The sequence below is a fragment of the Prionailurus bengalensis genome, chromosome B1 (assembly GCF_016509475.1).
Source record: "Prionailurus bengalensis isolate Pbe53 chromosome B1, Fcat_Pben_1.1_paternal_pri, whole genome shotgun sequence".
NCBI lineage: Eukaryota > Metazoa > Chordata > Mammalia > Carnivora > Felidae > Prionailurus > Prionailurus bengalensis.
The window spans coordinates 127,962,976-127,986,468 of record NC_057344.1 but is presented as its reverse complement, the minus strand read 5'-3'; the positions used below and the strand labels follow the sequence as shown (position 1 = coordinate 127,986,468).

The 23,493-nt window shown below is 37.7% G+C and overlaps 1 protein-coding gene across 1 annotated transcript in view; it reads left to right on the top strand.

Moving 5' to 3' along the window:
* GRID2 (glutamate ionotropic receptor delta type subunit 2) overlaps positions 1 to 20,491 on the top strand; it is a 1,450,102-nt gene extending 1,429,611 nt beyond the window's left edge. Inside the window, exons 15-16 of the mRNA XM_043572183.1 lie at positions 15,106 to 15,346; positions 17,981 to 20,491. Of these exons, the coding sequence (XP_043428118.1) occupies positions 15,106 to 15,346; positions 17,981 to 18,403 (664 nt within the window). The 3' untranslated portion in view covers positions 18,404 to 20,491. The remainder of the gene's footprint in view (positions 1 to 15,105; positions 15,347 to 17,980) is intronic.
* The last annotated feature ends 3,002 nt before the right edge of the window (positions 20,492 to 23,493 follow it).

Genomic DNA, 23,493 nt, shown 5'->3' with positions numbered 1-23,493 from the left:
GCCTCCTAAAAGCTTCATGATGTTTTCCTAGGCTTTTCACAGCTGCCTGCTTCCCCCACCACCACCACAGTCTCAATACTCCACAGTCTAACACTCTATTTTCTTGGCTAAACTATCAGAATGGACATTTTCCCTTAGGCAGCATCATGGGTTTGGACTTAGCCCATGTCTATGTCCATATTTAGTTCTGAAAAAAGAAATTGGAAACCTGTAAGCAAATGGACTCTACCATCTCATCATGGATGCACCACATTAATCTTTATAATGATTATAATAGCTACCTGGTACTGAGAACCTCATGTAAGTCAGATATCATGCTGAGCTCTTTGAAGGCACGCTACAATTGAAGATCGGTATGATCCCATTTCATGGATTAGAAAAAAATGAAGCTCAGTGGGTCATGTTCCTTTGTCACTACAGACTCAGGAAGTAATGACATGAGGATTCCACCCAAGTTTGTCTAACTCTATATTCACATTCTTAACTGCTATACTCTCCCCTTCCAAAAACCTCAATCCTTAAACTATTTCCCCTTATCTATACCTCACCATCATTCTTTGACTTCTCTTTGATCATCATTTATTATGTCAATGCCTTCCATCCACCCACATACTTGCAAATAGTTTTGTGAGTAAGTAGAAATCACATCATCTATATTTTGCTCACTAAAACACCTAAGATGTTGGGGTTGTGCCTTTGACCCTTTGTGTCCTTAATTTCCTATATGGATCATATCTTGATTTATAATAAGTGAAAGTGGTAAGAGTAACATAGGGTAAGAGAAGATGATGGGAGAGAAACCGAATAGTTGCCTTTGATTCTCAGTAGGGGCTGCTAGGACTTAAGTGGCCCTGTCATCAATTACTAGATATGATCTCTATTGACCTTGTTTGCCATGTTTCCCAGCTGCATGGCTCCAGGCATCCACTGCCTAGAACTAAAGGAAAAGGGAATCCAAATGTTAAAAAGTTAAAAAATTCAGAAACTTAGGAATTCTGTCCACTGTTCTCAGGCTGTGATTATTGGCATTACGCAGTACCACCCTCTCTCTTTTTTGTTACACACTCCACCAGAGATGTTCACCCCAGTTCCAGCATATCCTGTTCATATGTCTTAGATCGATTCTTTTGGTTTTTTTTATTTTTTTAATGTTTATTTTTGAGAAAGAGACAGAGACAGTGTCAGGGGAGAAGTAGAGACAGACACACACACAGAATCCAATGTAGGCTCCAGGCCCAGAGCTGTCAGCACAGAGCCCGATGCGTGGCTTGAACTCACGAGCCGTGAGATCATAACCTGAACCAAAGTTGGACGCTTAACCGACTGAACCGGGTGCCCCAGACCAATTCTTGCATATGAAATATCCTGGGGATCTCCAGAGCTCTGTGGACCATCACTGAGACTCACTGAGAAATAATTTGATGCTTAACATGACAAAGAATCTAGAAGCAATCCTTATATTTTAATTTCCTCTGATTCATGTTGCAAGTCATGCCGCACTGCAAGAACTGGATAAGAGCATAAGTCCTTTTTTTTTTTTTCATTACAACTAAAGGAATATCACTTCAAAGCACATTCACTATAGTATCCTAGAGTGTAGTCTCTTCTAGAAAGTAAGCGAACATGGGGAATGTTACTCTTGCTATAAGGCGGATCTATTTCTTACATTGCCCTTATTGCTAAGGTAGTGTGCCTAATTATTGTGTGTGGAATATGCCATTACTGGAAGCAACTCAAGTAAAGCTTGAGTTTTACTTCAGTGCTACTTTTATTAGAGGGTTTCATCCTTTTTTTACTCACCTAGAAACAAATAGAGCACAGTGTCCACTATTGTTTACCACTGTATACAAGGTAAAGATTCTTCATAGTTTACCAATATTTTGGACAATTCAGTTACTGAAAAATATAACTGGCTATCTAAACATGGGCAAATTGCGCTCCTACAATTATTCATCAAGGCTCTTATAAATATATCTGGTCACTTAGCCAAATTGCTTGTATTTCTAATTCATCAAGATTTGGAACAGATTTGAAATGCTGATTATGTCAGGTTTGGGGTAAAACAGAGAAATAGCAGGCTTTGCAAATGCCTCCGTTTGGTACGTAAACATATATGGTATCATCAGACCTATTTCTGAATAAAGAAACTAGCCACGCAGTCCCTCTGACAATTGTTATCAGGGCTGAATGACACTCAATTTTTATCAAGCCTTTTCTCGAGTTATTGAAGCCTCCCACCATATCATCAAGTAAGTAAACATTGCCGTGCATATAGCTCTTGCTATTATCATAGAAAATAGCAAGCAGCTTGCATGAGCTTGCACAGGAACTATGGGAGTCAACATCCCTTTCATAACAGCAGCATGGCCGTACCAGTTCATTTTATCTCAACACATAGATACATGGAAAGATAAACTATTCCCCTTTATGTCTATTGGTAAAGTTCCTTTCTAATAATTGTTGAAAACTTCACTCCAGTAAGCAGTTAGTCCTGCTGGTTGAAGAAAATAGATACATTATCTGAAGTAATAGATAAGTCTCATTAAGAAGATGGAATAGACTAATTCCCAGCATATCTCCCATGCGTGGGAAAACTAAATTGTGAAGTACAGCAGTAACACATCAATTATCTTTTCTGCATGGAATTAGATAAGTCTCACTGCTACTTTATACCACATTATGTCATTTTTTATAAATAATCATTTATGTCAGAGTACCTCAGTTTGCTGCCTCATAAAAAAAAAAAAAGACAGCCAAAATTTCATTGCCAAGTGAGACCTATTCTTTTAACTACTTAAGGAATCCAGGTACTCTCTTTAAACTTTATGTTCCTACTTATTAACATATGCCCAAAGAGTGGGTTTTTGGTATTAGCCTAAAGACGAATGCTACGCATCTGACAATATTACACTTTTAATGAAGATTGGGTCCTACCTACGAAAGTAAAGCTAACTATTAGCATTCATAATCCAATGCTAACTATTAGCATTGGAGATCTTGTGTTAAATAATGATTCGTAATCAGTTTACTTCAAGTAGGTTATTGTATCAGGTTATCATATGTGAAGTGCTTGGAAACAATTTCATTTCTTAAGTAGTTTAAACATTTCTCCCACATTCTTGTTTGCATAATTAATTTTTATTAGAAAAAATTTTTATATGGCTGTAACATCCCAACTATAGAAATTTCACATGACAGGAGTTAAAGTAATGAAGTTTATAAATGAAGACTTTGCTTATTAAAGTAAATGATAAAGTAAAGGATTTTTGGTTTAATTTGTGGACTGTGTAATAAAAACAAGACAATGACAATAAAATGCTTTGCAAATTATAAAGTGACATCCTAAAAAGAAAGATGTTATATTTGTATGCATCCTAGTTTAGGATGTTTTTAAGAACATCCTAAATACTGGTAAGGAAAAGAAGAAGCATAAATTCTGCAGGTTCTGAGTCTAAGACCAGTTCTATCCCAAACATGATCCAGAGGGAGAAAGAAGACATTCAGAAGAGGCATTCCAGGTTTGGAAAAGTACTGAACAGGAAAATGACTCCTAAATGACAGCTATATGCAAACCACGACACTTGCTGCTGTGCTCTGTGTTTCGCAGTCCGTGTATATCCATCAGCTCGGGCTGCTGTAACACGGTACCGCAGCCTGGGTGGCCTAAACCACAGACATTTAGTTCACACAGTGCTGACGCTACAAGTCTAAAATCAAGAATCCAGAAGGTAAGTTTCATTAGGAGGCAACTATGACAACACTTACACCAAAAAGCTTTCCTAAACTGCCCATCGTTCCAAATCCAAGGTTTGGTGACCCTTTGTGCCTTTCATTGCACAGCCCCTGGCAGAACACATCATCACACTGCAGTAGAATTACACAGTAACGTAATTGCAGATAATCGTCCAAGAGACCATTTGGGTTTTTCCCCCCATTTATAGAAACATAGCTTGTTCAGGGGCGCCTGGGTGGCTCAGTCGGTTAAGCATCTGACTTAGGCTCAGGTCGTGATCTCACAGCTGGTGGGTCCGAGCCCCACGCTGGGCTCTGCCTCTTTCTTGGCCCCTCACCTGCTCATGCTCTGCCTCTCAAAAACGAATGAAAATGTTAAAAAAAAAAATTTTAAAAGAGAGAGAAACATAGCATGTTCAGATTCATAATAGAAAGAAGTTAGAAAGTTGAATTCACTTTTTAAAATGTCTAAAATGAAACTCTGTTTTTGAGTGATTCTAGTCCCTTCAAGGAAAGTTTACGTTATGTTACCATCTATATTAAAAAATTTGAGGGGCACCTTAGGGGTTCGGTCAGTTAAGTGTCTGACTTTGGTTCAGGTCATGATCTCATGTATCTTAAGTTCGAGTCCCGCATCAGCCTCTGCACTGACAGGGCAGAGTCTGCTTGGGGTTCTCTCTCTCTCTCTCTCTCTCTCTCTGCACCTCAGAAATTTTTTGAAACACTTTTCCAGCAGAAGTGGAATAATACTAAATATAATGCAATATACCTAAAAAGTTAGAATATAACTTTTAAAGTACTTTACACTGACCATCTATGAAAATATGGGTTAAGCAAAGTAAAATTGTTTTCATAAATTGTACTATTATCAAATGATGTAACTCTTGCCTGAGAATTTTAAATAATTACACCGAATTTGTCCACCGTCTTTAGTATAAGTATACCTGGAGGTTTTTTTTTAAAACATGTATCAATATACATCCTCTAATCTAGAAGATGTTTGCATTATGAAAGAATTCTCATTGTGAAGTACCTACTACTGTAGCAGCTTTTAGAAATAATAAATTCCTTCCACATATTTAAACTGTTAGTCAACTTATGAAAACTTCAGTGTTTATGCAGATGTTCATGAGAATATATTTGCATTCAAAAGTTTCCTTCTCCATAATCTTCTGTCTCCTAACGCTGTGCCAAAGATACATATCACAATCATTATCCATTTACACATAGTACACACTTCAAGATCCCACTTATTTTAAGGTTTAGTTGTCAGACTCAAAGATACTAAAATCATAAAATGCGCATAACATGCTAAGTGAAGTAAGTTTGACTTTATGACCCTTTTTCATAAACATGCATTTGAAAGGTCTGCACGAGAAGATCTTGTATTGTTTGAAGGGTGACTGTAAGCCCAGATGGTCACTGCCAGTTTCTCACTGCAGAATGAAAGAATTTTTCCCCTTTACCCTATAACCCAAATATCACACTGAGCTTAAGGATGAAGCTGACATTTTTAAAGATCACCAAAAGTGTTCTCTTTCCAATTGCAATTATGCCCTCCATCTCAGTGGGAGCCATTGTCAGGGTCTTTTCAACTCTCCAGCATCTTTCTGGCTTGCCTTCATTATCCTGATTATCTCTTCATTTGCCGCCCAGCACTCGTTTTATGAAAGATCATGTCTGCCATTTCTATAATGAGTGCTTGACTTTTACTGCCAGCATAAACACATAAAATATATAATAATTAAAGTTCACTAGTCACCAAAGTCTTGAGATCCATCATGTTGCTAATTTGATTTTTCAAGCAATTGCTTCTCTGTGAAAGAGGTTGATTTTGCCCCCTGAGGCAAAGCGAGACTGTGGTGCAAGAGGCTGACTCTGACCTAGAAGGACTGATCTGATTGGGCACCATTCACTGCAGCTTTCAGGTTCATCTTCAAAGAATGACATATCTGTAAAGTATGACGATTCTTAGAGCCAACAAAAAATGTCATCAAACTTGGAACATAAAAATTGTTTTAAGTGTCACACATTTTTCAAAATAGTTAAGTGTTATCTAATAAATAAATATTTACCTTTTATGGGCTACTGTTTAAACTCTAAGGAAAATTTTCATTAAGATAACTATGGAAGTTTGCATCACATAGATTGAAACTTCACAATAGGTTGACATACACTGAGTAAGGATAAGGTTTTGAAACACCACCTCCTTATTTTGAACACACTGCCTTGTTTTGATAACATTGGCAAAGTCCCCTGAGTGCCTCATGAGAATGAATTCATCTGACGTTTATTCTAATCGCACAGAGATTAATGAACTCATGCGATATTCATGTGGCTCTCTGGAGACATCAGGATGTGTAACACAAAGTGTAATGTTTGTAAATGGATACAATGGAATATGTGTTAGCCAAGGAACTTGAGTCATCAAATCCTCAGTTAATAAAGCAGCGGGAAATAAGGAGGCAGCTTCCATTATCATGAGGGGTTTTGGGGAGGATAATAAAGATCTTGACAATGTATTCAAAAAAAAAAAAAAAAGAGCAGAAGCCAAAAGACCTGGTTTGAGAGCTGGCCAGATCAATCACCAGCCTTGTGACCTTGGGAAATTTCACTTCACCTCTTAGCCTCAATCTCCTCAGCTTTAAAATGAGAATTTAATAACATCAGCCCTCTTAAGCCTTTTATAGGAATAAGGAGAAGGGTGTGATCAATCAGTCATCCAATCAATCAATCAATATAATTCCTCCTTCACAAAATTATTTTAAGCAGTAAATCACATGATATGTAATGTTTTTGATAAGTGCTTCATGAACTTTGCAGCATTATACATGCCTTTACTATTGCTATTCCTGTGGAAAATAGATTGTCTGGAGAAAGTTTACAGCTTATTTCCCCTACACAGAAAAATGGGTGCCTTAAGGAGACATTACTTACTACATAAGGATGGACACTGTTTTCTTAATAAGAAAAGCAGATGTGACCAATTAAAGATGTTACTGAATTGTCTTTTCTTTAAATTTGAAAGTGAGAGACCAGGTTTGAAGCCATGCAGGAAACTCGTCTTTTTCATGCAGGTCTATGACATACAGCAGTCCTCAATAATAACTGAATGTATAATTAAGTCCAGGTCTGTTGATTGCGCCCTGTGGTGGGGAGCCAGGCAAGTCACTCCACATCACTAAGCAGGAATCAAATATGATCTCATCTCCCAGACCCCTTCCAGTACCAACATGCTGTCATGCCCATAAATCGTCCATAGTAATTTGTACCAACCCTGAAAAACTTCTCGTTAGTTTATAGTACTTCTAGTCACAGGTTGTTAGGAACCATTTTTATATATTTTGATTAAAAGAAACCCTGCCTTTTCTGCTTCAATCTATTGTGTTACCCATTCTCAGTAAATCATAGTCACTGCCTGAAATTCTCTTAGTATAATATTTGTTCACCTCCCTTTGATCTCAAGATAAAGCCTCCATTGCCTAGAAAACGATTCAGCAAATACAGACCTCAGAAGACAAATACAACCTGATCTCAAATAATCAAGGCAGTCATTCATTTGTAACATGGGTGGTCCCAGTCTCGGGGTATAGGTTCCAGATGTCTATTCCAGGATAATCAGAAAACCAAGGAAATCTAAAACTCACTTGAACTATTATAGTGCCATCATGAATATAGAGTAATACCTCAAATTCATCTCTGTACTCACTTAAAGGCACACACATATTAACAACAGGCATTACTACATATTAATTATTATATATTATTAATACATGGTCAAAAGCACTGGGATGACAGTCAAAATCTTTGGTTTTAAAACAGACTCTGATGCTTTCTCATGATGTGACTTGGGCCAACTCATTTAAGCCCTCTGAACTTCAATATCTTTGTCAATGAAATGGAAATTTGTTGACTTCATAGAGTTACTTGCTACGGGGCTCTACAACAGATCAGCAACTACAGCCAACAGGCCAAATCTGGCTCAGGCCTGTTTTGGTAACTATAAAGGCAGAGTCACATGGTTGCAACAGTGTCTGGCCCTTAACAAAAAGGTTTGTTATTGCCTAAACCTTTATAAAAAGGTCCTCTGGGGGCGCCTGGGTGGCGCAGTCGGTTAAGCGTCCGACTTCAGCCAGGTCACGATCTCGCGGTCCGCGAGTTCGAGCCCCGCGTCGGGCTCTGGGCTGATGGCCCAGAGCCTGGAGCCTGTTTCCGATTCTGTGTCTCCCTCTCTCTCTGCCCCTCCCCCGTTCATGCTCTGTCTCTCTCTGTCCCAAAAATAAATAAACGTTGAAAAAATATTAAAAAAAAAAAAGGTCCTCTGGCCTAAAGAATGATATTTATAAGCTTATTTGAAATGCCATATTCATCTATGTGAGATGGTAGATAATGTTAGTGGACCGGATCGAAACAACGGCGTCTGGCTCAACTAACTGGAAGAATTAGTTAAAAGTCCAATTTAAACAAAGGAAATAGCTTCTAATAGTCTGTCTTCAGTTATTTGGTATTACTGAGGTATTACATGTTATCAAGAAATATCTGTTGTATCTAATGCTACTAACCAGACATTAAGACATTTTGCTTAAGAAAATAAAAACCGACCGATGCCCAGTTCGCAGGAAGTTGATAAAATTCGTTTTCACAACTCTGATGTTCAAAGACTGGTATTGGATATGCCAGTCAGAGCACCACTACACTTAATCGAATACTAAACCTGAATCTTTGAGAAGTGCTTTTGCTTCAATCCAAGTTTACCAGCATTTCTTCAGCCCAGAATGAAAGAAAGGACAAATGAATGAAAAACCTATTGAGCTGACATTTTTCTGAAAATCGTGTGCATGCTATTATTAATTCTTTCTCAGTAACCATGGAGAGACATTTTCGTGAGAACCCAGCAAATGAATTTAATAATGTGGGTATTCTGGGCCAAAATAGATCCACTCAGTGTCAAAAATACTTCTGTTCAGTTATTCCCAAATTTCTTTCTCAGTGTTAAGTGACATTAAACATTAATAAGTAATGAGACTCTATCCTACATATCTTTTTTAAATTTTGGTTACATACAGCGCATAAGCATATAACAAACAGGTCAGATCAATGTTTTTAAGATATTAAAATGATGTTTTCACCCTCACCAATTTCTAGTGTCACGTTGCCTCAACACTTCAGATTGAAGAAATGCCAGCTGGAGGTCTCAGATCATAGATTTTCTGTCATTATGTAGCTTCAATTCCCTTCCACTATGACAGGCCAAGAAGTCTGAAGACCCTGGGTATAAGAGGGATATCCAGAAGAGAAAAGGAAAGCTATACCTCTTCTGGCCAGAAGTTTCCAGCACGGGGCAGGGGGCAGGAGATGGGCAGGTGAAGGGGCGTTAGCTGGACCGGAATGCATGCCCACAGGGGGTAGAGGGTTCCTTACCTTAAAGTCTCTGACAGGAGTCATGGGGCCTACCAAGCTCTTCATCAGCAGAGGAGACCTTGGGTGGTGGGAAAAGCCAGAGCTGCGGTCAGGAAAAAACAAGAGTTAGGTCTTTATTCCCAGGACTCTCTTGCTCCCATGTGGTGTGAATGCTGAGTTAGAGCACATGGAGCACCTTTGGAGCCCTCCACAGTGAAGTGACAAGATGACCCCACAATGCTATCTGAAAGCTAAAGAATAGTTAGGGGCTGCATGAACAAAATGGCAGAAGCTGAGACAGGTGTATAGCACCCCAGAGGCTGAGTCAGCAGAGAGGAGCCCACATGCCTTAAAGGAACTAAGAAAGACGTTAGCCAACATTGGCGGACTTAAAGCCTCTGCCCGCTTCACCAGTCGTCACCAGTTCATATCTAAGGACTGAACCCAGGCCCATCATACCTAAAATGATTGCTGCCAGAGCAAAGCCAAGGACCAGCAAGAAGCCAGCAGCTCCCTCCTCCCAAGCCTCCAATGTAAGGGATATAATGTCATTCTTTAAAAACCCTGATGCCATCTTGGAAAAAAGCAAGGAAAAGGGGAGGAAACAGAAGGATTGAGTAATTCTCTCAAGTAAATTGAGCTAAAGCTAGAGTCATGTTAACTTATTAGATCAGATTAAATTTTAAATCATATTGAGCTAATTTTAGTTTTGTTCCCACTGCTTAGCAGGCCTACTCCTCCTGAGGAAGATCGATGAAGTTCTGGAGAAAAGCTACATTTTCAATAGGTTTAGAAGAAACCTATTGGTGACAATTTTACTTAAGGTCTAACAAATCTCTGAAACTGACAGCGTTCTTCTCTAAATAGTTACATATCAGAGGCTGTGTAGGGGGAAATGTGCTGGAAGACAGACCTGAATTGTAGCCCTCACTCAACAATTTACTCTATGTTAGTCACAAAAAAAAGTCATCCCATCTCTACAACAGTGCTTCCCAATTGGTGTATCTTAGATGATGTACTAGAATATCGCTAAAATATTGATCCCTTCAGCCCTCAAAACAGACAAGGCATGTCCCCCTACCTTTCATCTCAGGCTACTCCAGTGTGCTATATAAATTGTTTTTTCGTGTGTTGAGTGTGATAATTTGGGGGAATTGTTGTTCTATTTGACTCGGTTTCTCCTCCATAGAGTGAGTGGAGGGGGAAGTGAAGAGAATAGATGATGTCCTCTCTCACTTCTGTTCTAGTAGTTTATGCATCTATGAATGTAGGGAGAAAATTCTAATTGCAAGAAGAATCACAGGAGGAGAATAAGAAAATAAAAACGACTGATGCCTAGTTCGCAGGAAGTTGATAAAATTCGTTTTCACAACTCTGATGTTCAAAGACTGGTATTGGATATGCCAGTCAGAGCACACACATATGGCCTGAAATCAAAATTCCTGCACTTAATTTTTTAAACTCTCTGATGACCTCTAAGTTTGTTCCCAGCAGAAACAACTGAAAAGTCAGGTGTCCTTTTTCTCAGATAACCAATATCTTTGTACAGCTCAGCAGGAATTTACCCACGGGTAAGAAAATTAAAAAGGAATCCACAGACTGCTATGGTATTCAAAGGCAAAATCAAAGCTACTTACGTGGGATCAGAAATTTGCATTCATCTTTCAGCAACCTGTTTCATTATAAATAATTTGAAAATCAATTTCTAGAGCAGTGATTAAGAATTGTAAGTGATCAATAATTAGTGTAATTCTCACACACAAATGAGGCTGTTGTATCTTCAAAGTAAGTAAAAAGCTTTTCAAGATGAACACCTCGAATTTGTTGAATATTTTTATTTGAATATGAAAGAAGAATCTTCTGCTTCCCCACTCACGTCTCCTGAAATTTGCTCATTTATACCAATAAAGAACTCAGTGCATGCAGAATTGATCTATTAACCATTTTCAAGTTGAAGCTCGGTTTTATGGACTGCTAAAATTTTTCTGTTCAAGGGGATGACAAATGTTTTAATACTTTTGGACAAAAGAAAGGAATGCAATGTTCTTGTCAGTGAATCAATCATTCACTGATTCATCTGGGAATATAACTCTCCATTAAGAAATAGGTACCAGAACAGGTCCAAAGAAAGAATGGCTGTCACACATGCGGATAATAATAATTCTAGCATTTGAGTTGTGGTAGCCTACTAAGTGCCAAACAACAAGCAAGATGCTTTTGTTTATGGCTTCATGAGTTTTCACCATAACAACTCTCAAAAGTGCGAAGTACTGCTCTCATCACTCTGGGGTAAAAATGGCAGGAATTTTTTGGACTACACTCCAAGAAGAGGTTTTGCTTATCCAGTTGTTCATCATGGTCTATTATCCAACTTTCTTTCTAACAGTTTAAGTTTATACTTGACACCTTTCAAACCCACCAATTAGAATGACAAGAACACATTGCTGTCTGTGAGCAAAGACTGCCATCTTGTGGAAATTACAAATACAACAAAAACAATTATTCCGTGGGACTAAAGATCTGAACATGTTAAGGATTGTGCAGCTAGATTCTTGCATTGTTATACACACCCATACACACACACACACACACACACATACACACACACACGCACACACATCAATGCTAATTATAATTAAATACAAAACTTTCCTTTATGTGTGATTCAAGTTTCATTTAAAGATGCCAGTGCCTTTGAATATTATATATATATATATATATATTCCTCATTTATTAATGGGCTCATCCAATTTGTCTTTAAGGCAATGCATTAGATTTTGCTAAACTTTCTTTAATCCTTAAATGGACTTTTGTTAAATAACAAAAAGAAAGGTATAGTTACACTTTTCTAATGGAATTTCCAGGAGCATCAGATTACGTAGCAAGAATTTATGGCATAACCCTGAGCTTAGAAAACACTTTCTTTCCTTCCCAACATTTCTATTCCATGCCAGCCTATAATCCTAGAATCTGTTGTGGGCTTAACTGAGGGGTCCTATTGTCCAGTCGTTCTGTCTATCCCCCAAAACGGGGTGTCCATGAAATGCCTCAGTTACCTGTGCTTCCTGGTATCAACCAGATAAAGAGATCTTTGTGGTGTGATCATCCTTGAAGGCAAGTAGAGGAGTCTGCTCACTCTTTGCCCACAGTAATCCTTACCACCCAGCTTGCTGAAACTAAAAGTTCTATAATTAAACACATTCTTTGGATTTAAGGCCTTTTGCCCCATTAGCATCAAAATGGGTGTCATAGAGTATACTTCGTGTATACTTCAATGATCATGTTTAAAACCAAATTATTTTTCAGGTGTGCAAATAATAAGGACACATTGTGATAAAGATACCACCGAGGAGAAAGAGTAGGCAATCATTGGTTCCCGAATGAACATGTGACTGCATGAAAAGATAAATTAACATGAATTGAGGGCATTGAAAAGAAACAATATCACAATGTTGCTCAGGCCATTCTGGCTGAATGTGCAGTTGTGGTTTAATATAAATTTTGACCCAAAGAAATACCTGGTGTGAGATCATTCTTTAAATACTTACTGAAGAGATAGATGAATAGGAAGGTATCTACAGATACCTCTAATGTCAAAGTTAAGAATATTTTTTTTAGAGATGACTAAATTTTTCCCTCAAAGTATTCAATGGTGTCTGACTACCTAGCATCTTTAGGTAGGCAAATAGCTAATGGGTTTGCCAACATTATTTGAATGGATTTTGTGGATAGGCCAAGCAAGCGAATTTGATGCTGTGATTACAGATGTGTGTGATACCTCACACCATTCTACCAGTTCCCACGAGTAGTTGTTTCTTCAGATGAAAGCACTGTTTCTCAAGTGTATTCCGTAAAACTCTATCTCCACAAATTATCAATATATATTATTAGGGAAGAATACAATGAGGAAAAAAAGAAGGAAAGTCAGAGAACTTTGGGAAATGCTAAATTAAACAAAATCATTCAAGTTTTCTTTTCCACGGGTCTTCCTAGAACCTTTAATAGACTGACTTCTCTGTAAGTTGCTGAGAGGGTGTTTCTCAAAGTTAGTGACCACAGAACCCTTTTCTTGCAGAAACCCCTCTAGGTACTAGTGTCCCATAGAACAAATGTGTAGAGTCTGGAAAATACAAATGACTCTGAAAAGAGGGAAGAATAAGGATGAAAATGTAATCCATTAGTATTCACAATCATTTTAGTAAATTCAATGAATCAAATTAACTGCACTTTTTGAGCAACACCCTGAAGCAACAGACCTTTAGACAGATCAGTATCATAAAAAAGGAGAAGTCCAGGTTGTGAAGGAGACTCCAGAGCAGTGTCGATCCTGGAGTGTCACCTGGGGGTGCTGGGGGTAAGGCTATGGGAACAGCCAAAGGTGAATGATAAGACCATGTCTCTATCACAGCCCTTCGGACTGGTTTTACTCTTGTTTGACTCGAGTGGAATGTTGACTCCACCCCAACAATTATCTTTTAGCTCATTCTTAAAAACCCCTGGATGACATGAAACCAGTAAAAAGGCAATGTGTCACCAAAAGAGCATTTACTCCTTCCAGACAGACATCATTTTTCTCTTTAAAGTTTTAAGATGTCTTTCCCCAAATGACCAAGACCCAAGGCAAGAGTACTATTTAGGTCCACATATCCTAAGGCTAACTATATAAAAATTATAAATTGAGCTAAAAACACTTAGATAAAATATGTTCAATCCTCTTACCTTGATAAATACACCTCCATGGCCCTTAGGAGGCCAGGTTTGAATTTGTAGTTTGTGGCTAGCTAGTTATACTACACTGACCCAGTGGCCCGGGGAGTTGGTCCCTGGCCCCCTCTCTTCCACCTCCAGCTCTGTCCTGCACAGTGAAGGATCGCCCACACAAAGGTATATAACCCTGAGTTTGTACATCCAAACTCAGTCCACACTCTCTAAACACCACTCTATAGACCGATGATACCCTTGTGGCTATGAGATTCGCTCTCAGGAGGAAATATTGGGACAAACCTTCCCAGCTCCTGGAGAAGCACTCTGAACTGTTTGGGTGGGAAATCTAGCAACCGCGAGGATGGTACACACGCTCGACCAGCTCATGGCCTTGGCCCTGACCGTTCTCATCCTGTGAGAGGGGACACAGTTGGAGAAAGGCCAGAGGTAGGCAAGAGTATTTGGAAATGAGAATAAAACCTCTATGAAAATCACACTTGAAAAAAAGCCTCAGTGTTTGCAGCTAGCCCCAGATTCTGGGGGGGGGGGGAGGGGGGGAAGAAGACGAAGAAGGGTATTTCTTATCTGAATTTAACTACTTCTAAAAGCCTCTGGTCATCTTTTCTTCTTGTCCTCCAAGGTAAGATTACTTTCCCCTTTGGCATTGAAAGGGAAACTACATCAGTTGTGTGAAAACCCAAAAATGATGTATTTTATCAACTTCAAACTTGTCCCAAGGCTTTCTCCCACACTGTGTTAAATAATAGAAGACTTTTTAATTGAATTTCTTTGTGTGTAGCATATGCCGGGCGACATTATGCCAGCATCTTGCTCTAAGCAGCAAAACGTTCTTCATAAAAGCATTAAGATCCAAAGCGTCATTCTGCATGTAGGGAAGGGACACAGAACTGCAGCAGCTTGAAACCACATAAAAACAGTGCCTCTGAAATGTAATTGTAAAAACACATTGCAACAGAGCAGGAGGGGAATATTTAGACTTATAGAATAAAACCAAAAAAAGAAGAAGAAGGATGGGGAGAGGAAGGGAGGGGAGAGAGGGGAGAGAGGAACGCCTGTGGCCCAACTCGGTCTATAAAATCAAAGCAATAACGTTTTCAGTGTCCTGACATTCCTTCTGCAGGCTATTCTATACATTCATTTCCCCTTGACAACCACCATCCTTTAGAGGTGGGGTTATAAATGGATGTGTTGTGGACCGAAGCAATAACCATGTCTGCAGTAACACATGACTGTGCTCTTTACCCCAAGGATCCTGGAGCTTCAGCAGAATGGTGACATGGACATCCTGAAGCACAAATGGTGGCCAAAGAATGGCCAGTGTGACCTGTATTCCTCAGTGGACACAAAGCAGAAAGGAGGCGCCCTGGACATAAAGAGCTTTGCAGGAGTTTTTTGTATCCTGGCTGCTGGAATTGTCCTCTCCTGCTTTATAGCTATGCTGGAGACGTGGTGGAACAAGAGGAAAGGCTCCCGGGTCCCATCAAAAGAGGTACTTGACTGAGAGCTTCAGCACTAAGTTGAGCCAACAAGCAGGTTGTCTTTCCAGGCAGGATTAATCACCAGGGAGAGGGTAATGGGTTGGGGGCAGTCCTTATTTCTTCTTTCTTTGAATATTGAAAATAAATTTATGAAATATAAAAAGTGGTGATGCCATTACCAATTTCCGTTTTAGGACATCCCAGATAAATGAAAAGGAGGCTTAGTGTTTGAAAGACTGACAATTTCATGTGCCATGAAAGGCTTTAACATTCTGCCAAATCTCAAGATAGACTTTAATTCAGTGATTTTCTTAAAGGTTGTGATTCCCTTGGCCAGTTCACAAAGATGCTTAACATTTTATCTCAATAGGTTGTGAAACTTATAGGTAAATTACTTGTGTCTCTAAGATTCAGCGTAAGAAATACAGCGCCACAGCAAAATAATCGTAATTTGTCTCTTCACCACCATTGACTCCTTCCCTCTGTCTGTATATAGACCTATAGAAATGATCATACGTTTTTAGCTCTTTGATGGCTCTAAGCTTAATAAATCCATTTTGTGGATCACCTAGAATTAAATTTTTAATAAAATAAAATTAAAATTTTTTCAGAGATCTGAAAGAATAATTGCAGAGTTATACACAGTATCTCTTTGAAAGTGGCATGTGCCTTGTTTACATCAAAAATTATGGAATTTATAAATGATCAGAGAAAATAGGAAGTTAAAATAAATTGCTTGATTAATTTATCATATTTCCACTGGATGTAAAAGGTGAAAAATTTTTAAGTAATGAAATTATATTCACTAAAGTTTCACAAATTGAAATGAAAAATAACCTGAGTTTGCTGCATGGTTTGATTTGCTGGATAGTTTCAAAGGACATTTCTAAACTTTCTGTAACTAGACTTGGACTAATTGATGGTTAGAGCGAAACCTGAGAAGATCTGCTTTAATGCACAAATAAAAATGACTTCCGATTTGCATATGAATGTTTACATGCTAGTGTATTCTTTCAAACCGATTTTTTCTAAAGTAGTCTGAGAATTCCTTTCTACCACTTTATAGGCAAAATTGATCAGCACCATTTATAAGGAAAAGCTTGACTTACCAAAGATAAAACTTAGCTTTCTACCTATCCAAATGATCAGACGTTCTCAGTTAGTGGAATATGAACTAAAAATTAATCAGGTTTTATTGTAGTGTTTTCTTTATGGAATAAGCTTCTGGTATCTCTATTGACATTGATTCAATGCAAAAGACCACATTAATGCAACATTATAGCTGAGATTTCATATTCTCAAAAATCTGGAAATTAAGGACTCCCCAAGCTCCTTATATTTTGAATTACTATATATAATATTAAATTTTTGCATTATTATATCTGTTGATGGATGACTACATTATAGTTGCTGTGGGAACCATAAAATTATATCTCCAACCCTCTAAAGTCTCAGTGATAATATTGCATTAATAGATATTTTTATTGGATTTTGAAATGAGAAAGGAGAAGGAAAAACAGTGATGCACATCAAAATATTTTTCACTGAGGAGCACTATAATAGCACAATGAAAAAAATACATACTCCATTCCAACTCATGACAGCTAATCCAGATCTATGAACAAATATTTTCTCTTCTTATGATTAATAGGTATTTTTAAACCCTCATGAAATTAATTTATTGAACTTGGCTATAAACATGACTGATAAAAGACAATTTTTTTTTCTTGCCAGTTTTATTTTTCAAACATCGGGCTTTAATGCTCACTTTTAGCGAAAATCCTAAAGGATTTATGAATTGCTTTCAACATCAGAAATAATGAGATTTTTACTTCCTTTTTCTTATTAAGTACCTTCTTACTAAGACTCCATTAGGTTAGCTCAAAGCATCTTTGATCTAGAGGCCATTTAGCAAAAACTTGGCCCAAAACCAAAGCTGTCATTCACACCTCATGACTTGAAGATGTCTCTAAAGGTCTCACTGACCTCACAATATTGCCTCATTCAGGTGCTAGATAGCTTGAGCGTGGTATGAATCGAGAAATTGATTCTTTTGTGTTGAATGTTGCTCTTTCTAAATAATCTCACATCTCTCTGGCCTAAAGAGAAATAACATGTTAACAGTCACTAACACTTTAGTTTGAACTAGCATATCGTATCACTTAGCTCCAAGAAAGGAAAGTTAAGATTAGGAGTGAATAGTGGAAAGAACAAAAATCCAGCTTGAAATAAGACACCCTGAAAAAGGAGGAAGCATGTGGAAAGAAGAGGTGTGGTGGGGAAGTGAGTTGTGAAAACCATACTTCTTATTTGTATTTTGCCTGGGTCTGTCCCTGATCTTATAGAATGCAATCACCCATCTACTGTTCCCATAGTTTCGTAGTTGCATGTGACATTTATAGAACTTCCAGTGAAAGAAAAAGATTTATGATAGGTAACCTTATCTCAGAGTCGTATTTGTACCCCCAGAATCTAGCACAATGCCTGGCTCATATTAGGTGCTCAATAGATATATGTTAAATGAATAAACCCCGAAGTTCAGTTAATTACATATCATGTTTGCTGAACTACTTTTTTTTTTTTTTTTTTTTAACCATGGAAGCTAGTACTGATGAGAACCTTATCTTCTTTTTCTTCATCTCCAGGATGACAAGGAAATTGACCTGGAGCACCTCCATAGACGTGTAAATAGCTTGTGCACAGATGACGACAGCCCCCATAAACAGTTTTCCACCTCGTCAATTGACTTGACCCCTCTGGACATTGACACTTTGCCAACACGACAAGCACTGGAGCAAATCAGTGATTTCAGGAACACTCATATTACCACAACAACCTTTATCCCAGAGCAGATCCAGACTCTTAGCCGCACACTATCAGCTAAAGCTGCCTCTGGTTTCGCTTTTGGCAACGTGCCTGAGCACCGAACTGGCCCTTTTAGGCACAGGGCACCTAACGGGGGCTTTTTCAGGAGTCCTATAAAAACAATGTCATCTATTCCTTATCAACCAACTCCTACCCTGGGGCTCAATCTGGGTAATGATCCAGACCGAGGCACCTCCATATGAGCATCAAACAGAATCTCTTCACTGTTTCTTTTGTAGGACTCCCTTTGCAAGGAGCGACTGTAATATTGTGGGACTAACATGGATGTAACATTATTTTTTGAGAAAAATCAGGATTATTAGTAACAATTATAGTTCTTTCTCGCCACCTTCTCCCTCTTCTCTCTCTTCTATTTCTTTCTCCTTTGTCCTCTCTTTCTGTACATTTCCCTCCACTTTTTTTCATTACTCAACTTGTTCCCCCAGAATATAGTATACTAGGATCCTATTAGTCCGCTTTTCATATACTGTACTTCAAGTATAGGAAATGTGCACTGAGTATACTAAAAGCATATGCAGGATTAATTTCACATAAAGGCCTCTTACGTAACATTTCTCTATTTTTAAAAATATAATTGCAATAACTTCAGTCTTTTTACATTCTTCTGCTGCATCCATACAATGCTCCACTGCTGTTGAGTGTCCTTTAACTGTGGACCAAAGGCAACCCCTGCAGTGTTTATAAAATAACTTAAAGACCATTCAGGCCACATAATATGAGAATGCAATTTTGTAGGATTACAAAAAAAGCCATTAATATGCCAGTCAAGACTACAGTTAAAACTACTCTCGCACTGCAACAGTGCATATGACCTTTATGTGATTGTACAGTATTACAAGTTTTTTCTTATGTACAGTACACTTTATCATATGGCAGAAGCCTCTATTGTGTTAAATAAATTAGTATCTCATATATATATACATATATATGCACCTATATAATGTGTATATATATTAAAGGGCGGCCATTGCTATTGCAATTCATTTAATAAAGCTTTAGTTTGAAAAAAAACAGTATTGTATACAGGAACTATGTATAGTGCAGGGGGTCTTTTCAGTTAGAAAAGGCAGGTTGCTTTAATGTTATTCTGACTCGCATTGTTTGCCAACAGAGAATATTTTATACTTTTGTTATTAAAACATCCAGGGCGATTTACTATTTGTTCCTAGATGTAACTCATTTGAATAGGTTTTGCATTTGTTATTCAGCAGTGTATAAAGCTAACCTTGATAATTTTACTTTTAATTAATTATCTCAATGGAAAATGCTATTAGCTGGACCACGTCCACAGCAGCACATAGAGCTCTATAAGAGTTTAAACGTAGATCATCGAAGGTTAATAAATCCTCTTCCAAAGCAGAAAGCCAATCAATACAACTGTAGTTGGGGAGAGGTGGGAGCCCTTAAGAAATATTGATGTGGCCTTAATTACTGTCCTACATTATCCTAAAGAAGAAAATATAATGACCATACCGGGCTCTCGACTTAACCCCCCTTTTTATTCAGTTCTATTTGGAGGAGTTATGTATTTTTTACATTAGTGCCAAGTGTATAGAAGGATGACAGCAAAAACAGTGCCTCTTTGTGCACAACCCTTTTAAAGTAGCATTCTTACCTGTTAGAACTATAGAATGAACTTTGTTTGTAATCCTTACATTAAAATGTGGTAAGTAGGAAGCAAGAACTTATCCTGTGTTTTTACGCAGCCATACACTTATTTTAATCTAATTCATTCCGTAGCTAGGATTGATATAGGAATCAACCTATGTGATTTGCTTTAGGAGAAATTAAAAGGTATATTCTTAAGGTATATTATATTTTGATGCTAATTCTGTTCTGGGGAGCATCTTGTACTGTCACTGTTTTTGTACTAAATCTTCAAATATTGTCTACTGTGTAAGGCAGAAAAATTTCTTATCATGCAAAAACCATTTTGTTTCCAGGGTGACAAGTACCTAAGTGCATGCACAACTTGTTTTCCCTTGTAACGTTCATGATCTCATTCCCAACTCTGATTTGAAAACAAAGCAAAACAAAACGATACTTTACAACAAGCTATATAGGGGCATACCAGATGTTGCAGTGATTTTTAGCTATCGACAAACTGTTAACCATGTACAATATTTAAAATAGGCCTATTTTGATGTATTGCCTATTATACAAATACACAAGACACTTTTTGGAGGCCTCAGTTATGAGTGGCAGAGCTTTCTGTGTATAATTTGTCTAAATAATTTGTCTAATAAAAACGTTTTCTAAACTTGCTCTCATACCATTGAAGTCTTAACTATAAGATTAGAAAATGCCTACTCTCTCACAGATCAACCTGAAGTTTTCTAAACACTTATCTTGAGTTAATTCAAGCATAAAACACGTTAAGCTTTACTACCAGTACTATGCCAAAATGAATGGCTCTCTAGAAACAACACTATGTGATGTCCTAAACCGATAAAGGACTGCCTTTCTGCTATTTGAGACAATTTGAACAGACAGTATATTTGTTTTTCTTCACATATATTTCTATTTGTGATGTCTCTGTGAGCACTTTTTGGGGAGAGATTTATCCTGGGCCATGTAAACAATGTAACCATTATAATAAATGCAGGACGATGGTTTGTCACATGAAAGGAAAGAAAGAAAGAAAAAGAAGAAGAAAGAAAGAAAGAAAGAAAGAAAGAAAATAGAGAAAAAGAAGGAAAAAGAAAGAAACAGAGAGAGAAAGAAAAGACAGGGTAATTATTAAACTTAGAATTTACGTATTAATAATTGCTTTGCTGTTAGGGAAATATTCATCGTGCTGAATCTATTAATTTGAAAATTGACTCCAAGATTATTTCTAATACAGTGTTATTTTCCTCATTTGAACAACAGTATTTTTGTCTAGCATTTAACTCACTCAATGAATATATATCTGAAAACATATCTAATTAGACCAAAATCTTTGCTGCTCTAAATTTCTATTAAAAGTGATTTTTTTGATGTTGGGATTATGAGGAACTATACAGAGCTAGACTCTCTGGTTTTGCAATATAAGATGCTGAGAAGCTGTGACTTGCCCGAAGGTTTGACAAATCTAAGGCTTACTATTGGGTCTTATTATTTAACTCTGCCATGCTTCGGTTATAGCCACAGGTCATCATGGGTTGTAAGTTCAGGGACGGCTCAGAGACAGTGCCTCCAAGGAGTCCTCTGCCCAAGCCTAGGATGCAAATCTCTAGGAACTTTCCCTCCTGCCTGGGGCCACTTAGAGCACCTGAATCACTGCTGCTTTTACAGATGGGAAAGTGAACACCTCAGGCTACTTCCCCAAGGTCATAGCTTGAGGCTGAACTCATGCCAGACCCAGCTTCTGTCCAGTGGTACTTCATTTACCCCATTGTTTGCTTGGTTCGCACCACTTACAACAATCTTGCTATTTCAAAACAAGACAAATACCTTATATCCACATAATTTTATTCTTTTCAGATGTTGATTTTTTTTCCTTTGGTGAATCATTAAAAGAACCGGTTGTCACTTTCAACCACCTCAGAATTTATGCACAGGTTTTGGGTCAATGAAACATTAGAAAATTGTAAGACCTCCTTTCTTCTCTCATACATATCAAGCTACAGGCAATTTGTTGTTTTCTTAATTATGTTATTTTTCATCTCTTTTAATTTGGGATTGGTTGTCAACTGAATAAATACTTTTAAAAATAGACTTTGCTGAATGGTACTTTGCTTCATCAATTAAAAAGAAAAAGAAAAGAAAAAAAAAAGATGAGAAGATCCATTTACCCTACATAATACCTTACAAGCCACAAAATTGGATAACAAATTATTACTACTTTATAATCAGACATTTGGAGTGGAAAAACACATTCTGGATTATGAGTATAGTAAATAAGGCAGAGCTAAGAACTTTTGTACAGGTAAACGTACGTGTTATCCTTATGCACACATCTCATGATAATTGATAAAATACAATGGCCTCACTAAAAATTGACTTCCTTCTAGAAGTTTCTATTTCTAAAAACAAATCCTGTTTCCAGTCTTTGTGACCAGATGTTAATAAATGGCCAGCAAGTATGACCATAGTTACCATTTCAACAAATTTTAGTAAATGCCCTCTCATGAAGGACTGTATGAGATCCCTTGGGTGGAAACCACTTACCTGCCATTGAAAAATTAGAAATAAATTTTCTTATATTTGATAGATTTAATTCAATACTATTAGTGTTTGCTGAAAACCTGTTATGTGAAAGGCACCGTGCTAAGCAATTGCACATGGCTCACATGAATACATATGTCTTAAAATGGGTCTGGATGTGTTCTACCGCCCAGCTCCTTTCCTTGTCCCACATTAACATGCAAGATACAGACTTTCTGAGGTGGCAGAATGAGTCACCCCAAGCCAGTACAGTCCTCTTTGGACTTTGACCATTCCAATTGACTGGGGCAATCCATCCTGGTAGTTCTCATAGGCTAATAGAATCTATCTTCTTAGATTCAGATCATCTCCACAAAGAAGACCCAAGAGGCCAGACTATGAAGCCAAATTTCCAGAAATGTGAAAATTACCATAAGCTACAGGCAAACTATTATCTCCTACCCGCATGCCATCCAGAGACTGACTCCTACCCTCTGGTGTCCATGTCAGAATGATACAGACCACACAACTCATTTTCTATCCCTGCATAAAGCTTTTAAGTGTTTAAGTGTGCTTCAAAGGGATTACACAGTGAGTCCTATCCAGAGTACTTCTCAACTTCTATAAACTTACATTTATACTGCAACTAAGATCCCTAGCCACCCTTCCTGTCATGTAAGACACCGGATACAGTGTGACCTATGAACCGATGAATACGTAAGGTTTTGCAGGATGTCCAACCATGACAACAGCCTCCAACTTACACTTCCAGAAGAGTAGAAACTTCAGGTTTTGCCCCATTTGTAGAGCTCCAAGGAGGCAGAGAACAATTACACCATATAATGATTCACCTGACCATGAGGATAGAAACAGACTGTAGGAGCAGCACTCTTGTTTTCTCACCTGAATTTTCCAAATTTCTCTCGTTTCAGTAGTTCTCATTTGTTTTGTTTCCATATAATATTAGTAATAAAGCAAAAATTGTTCAAATTTCAGAAATGTTTTTCCGGATCTAAAACTCTTCCTTGACTTGTTATTACATCCGATTTAGGACCAAGTGTCACCTTTTGACTAATTTTGCACATTTCCTAGACTTTCTTCAGAGTGAAGGGAAAAAAAAACTGGTTGTGCTATTTGGACACAT